At 28.5% G+C, this 3,621-nt stretch overlaps 1 protein-coding gene across 1 annotated transcript in view; it reads left to right on the plus strand.

Annotated features, from left to right (window-relative positions):
* The window catches only part of LOC105203903, a 4,501-nt gene continuing 880 nt past the window's right edge, over nucleotides 1–3,621 (plus strand). Inside the window, exons 1-5 of the mRNA XM_039457570.1 lie at nucleotides 1–174; nucleotides 300–685; nucleotides 1,074–1,172; nucleotides 1,358–2,128; nucleotides 3,077–3,621. The exon at nucleotides 3,077–3,621 is cut by the window's right edge and continues 880 nt beyond it. Of these exons, the coding sequence (XP_039313504.1) occupies nucleotides 33–174; nucleotides 300–685; nucleotides 1,074–1,172; nucleotides 1,358–2,128; nucleotides 3,077–3,621 (1,943 nt within the window). The 5' untranslated portion in view covers nucleotides 1–32. The remainder of the gene's footprint in view (nucleotides 175–299; nucleotides 686–1,073; nucleotides 1,173–1,357; nucleotides 2,129–3,076) is intronic.

Below are 3,621 nucleotides of genomic sequence, written 5' to 3' on the forward strand. Positions count from 1 at the left end.
ATCGTGTACCTGTACAAAATAGCACGTCTGATATGAACTGTGTGATTACAAAAAGATCGATTCTGGAATCAATTCTGTATCGATGTCAATCCGGCCAAGAAACTCGACCGACTCGCGGCAGGTTCAACTCTGTTTATCAGATTTATTGCATTTGTTATCGATTGATCACGGAATGTAAGTTTTCATGTTAATTAATTTATATAACGTAGTTTGACTGTAAAATGAAAAATACATTAATGTAACTTGAAAATTATAATTATGTAAAAGTTTAATAATCTTTCAATTTTCAAAATTTGAAGGTTATGTAAAACAAGATAAATTAAAAATTGACATGGCTAATTACAACAAAAGGCGATACTTAGCTTACTTATGGGCAGACGGTATTCCAATGCCCAAAAGAACTCGAGATCGTCGGCGAAGAAATGATGATAATGAAACGAATGATGATATTGATAATCAACGTGCAGAAGATCAATTGTGTAATAATAATGAAATAATGAATCAAGAGCAAGCCAATAGGTATGATAATTACATTTGTGAACTACGAGCTAACCAATTCGATAACTTTAATGTTAATGATGATGGTAATAATAATCCTGACTATGACGATGACAATGATCGAGAGAATTTGGCAGATATTGATTATTATCGATTGGACAGTGATAGCGTTACAAGTGAACAAGCGGTATGTATTGTATGATTAAGATTTTCATTTATTTTGAAGGAACAATAATTGAACATATTATACAATAATATGTATCCGTCAAAATAAACAAATGAAATACTTGAGTACACAGCTATAAAGTCTGTGTCGCATATAATTTAAATCTAGCTTAATTTGGCAAAAATCACGAAAGCCTTAAGTATTTTATATATGAATTATTTGACAATTACGCAAAGTGTAAAAGTAAAGTTATACGCACGCACACACACACACACACACACACACACACACACACACACACACACACACACACACACACACACACACATAAGAATATTAATTATTAAGAGCTCATGCACTGCAGTATAACATATATAAAATATTTATAAAATGCATATGTCATTTACAGAATGAAATCACGGAAAATGAAACAGATTCTCTGTTCACAAAAAATAATTGTTTTGATGACGAGATTCAAGATGATAATGTTGATAATAACGATGATGAGGTATAATATATTTTAAATATATATTTTATCGAGAGACATGCTATATACTATATAAATAATCTATATTATAAATAAGAACAGAAATACTTAACAATAGAATATATGATAGAATATCCGTGACTATATTTTTATATATGACTATATATTATATAATTCCATTAGATGTTATAAAATTGATATTGTAGGGACAACAAAAATTGTATTGCGGAGCACGGATTACGAAGCGTGAAAGCGAACTTCTTATTATGTCTTTTTTTTTAAGATATTCTCTTCCAGATAGAAGTTGGGAGAACTTTTTAAAATTAATTGATTACCATTTGCCAGAGTCAAAGTATTCAACAAAATATCGATTTTTCAAGAAATTTCCGAAAACGAAAGACTTTGATAAGCATTACTATTGTGCAATATGTGAAGACTATTTAGAGATTCCAAATAATAATCAACAAGTATTATGCGCATGCGGAGTTGTAAATAATAAAAAAGAATTAGAGAAAAAGGAGAAATATTTCCTTACAGGGAAAATATCGGAAAAATTAAAAGATATTTTAACCGATAAAAACATCGTTAATCATCTTCGCAAAAGTGAAGCTAGTGGAATAACGTCGGGCAGAATATATAAAAAACTGCAAAGAAACGGAGTAATTGGAGAAAATGACATAACTCTGCAGTTCAATATTGATGGTGCGAATATTTTCAAGTCGTCAAGAAAATCACTCTGGCCAATACAAGTAGCGGTGAATGAGTTACCCTATCAAATCCGAAGAAGTAACATGATTTTAGCTGGGCTTTGGGTTGGCGACGGTTCACCTCGAATGGATGTATATTTGAAGCCCTTTATAAAAGAGATAACACAATTGCACGAAGACGGAATTATGTGTCCTATTCTTGAAAAGGGAGATGTCAACATCAAAGTTCATACTTTGATCGCAATTCTTGACTCCACTGCTAGACCGAAAGTTAATAATATTCAAATAATTTATCCATAATTATATAAAGGTTCATATATATGGCACATTTTATTTTATTTTTATTACATCGACAAAAATTTTTGAATATCTTGTTGAGTTTTTGCGCGATTTTTTATGTGATAGTATATATTTCATGTAATAGTGTTATATAAATCATTACTAAATTATTTTCAGATTTCTTAGTCCTTTTTTGGTTTCTAGAAAATTTAGAAAATTAAAGTAAAAACAATTGTTATTTGTTCAACTCGTAATATCTTTTAAATTATTTTATAAATTAAGAATAAAAAAACGCATAGAACCAAAATTGCTCAAAAAAGATGTTTTTTAAGATAATTTCATAAAAAATTATATTAATGTTTTCTTTACATTATAAATTAAAAATCATATTTAAATATAATTTTTTTATAATCTTTCCCAAAATAAAAAATGCTTACTTTTTCATTGAAAATATATGTAACCATACAAATATACAAGCAATACTGACTTAGGTTATGACATTCAGTAATATATGTGAAATTATTTTTGGATGTGCTATTTCACATTTTTTTATTACTAAATCTTAAAGTTTTATTTTTTGTATAATTTGGGTAAATTTTCAATAAAAAATAAGCAAATTTTATTTTCGAAAAGATCATAAAGTATAATTTTTTATTATTTTTTTATTATTTTTAAGCAAAAATCGTTAACATAAATTTTAACATAAAAATACTACCTTAAAGATCATTTTTTTGAGTAATTTGTATCGCATGTTTTTCCTACCTTTTATATTTTAAATTAAAACTTAAGCAAAATAAATAACTTTTTAATTTCAATATATTAAAATTTAGAGTTAATAAGAACAAGAAATGGAGAAATTCAGTATTTGTATTTTATATAGTATCATTATATAAATACCTTAAAGATAGATATATCTTTATAATACATATATCTTTTCAGATACAAGAATTTAACCAATTTAATGGTGAGGGTGGATGTTCATTTTGTCTTAATCTCGGAGAGACAATGGAAAAAGGACGTGGTTACATTCGCATTTACCGGCCATTTGTTGGGACTCTTCGAACTTCTCAGCAAGTGTTTATTGACGCAGAAAATGCTATTAATCAAAATAAACCTATCAATGGAGTAAAAGGATTTTCCCCATTATCAGTAGTGCCTATTTTTGATGTTGTTCGGTCATTTGTTCCGGACTACATGCATGCCAATCTTTTAGGAACAATACGAACCTTTTGCGAAACATGGTTTAATAGTATTTATCATAATCGACCGTGGTATATTGGTAACAAAAGAAATGAAGTAAACCAACGGCTTTTATCAATAAAACCGCCTACGGAAATACGACGCACACCTTCGAGCATAGAAAAGCGAGGTTTATGGAAAGCTACGGACTGGCGAAATTTCGGGATGTATTATTCATTAGTAGTTTTACGCGGTATATTACCAACTAAATACTATGAACATTGGTTTTTGTTAGTCTTCACTTT

Source organism: Solenopsis invicta, chromosome 14 (genome assembly GCF_016802725.1).
Source record: "Solenopsis invicta isolate M01_SB chromosome 14, UNIL_Sinv_3.0, whole genome shotgun sequence".
In the NCBI taxonomy this organism is placed as follows: domain Eukaryota; kingdom Metazoa; phylum Arthropoda; class Insecta; order Hymenoptera; family Formicidae; genus Solenopsis; species Solenopsis invicta.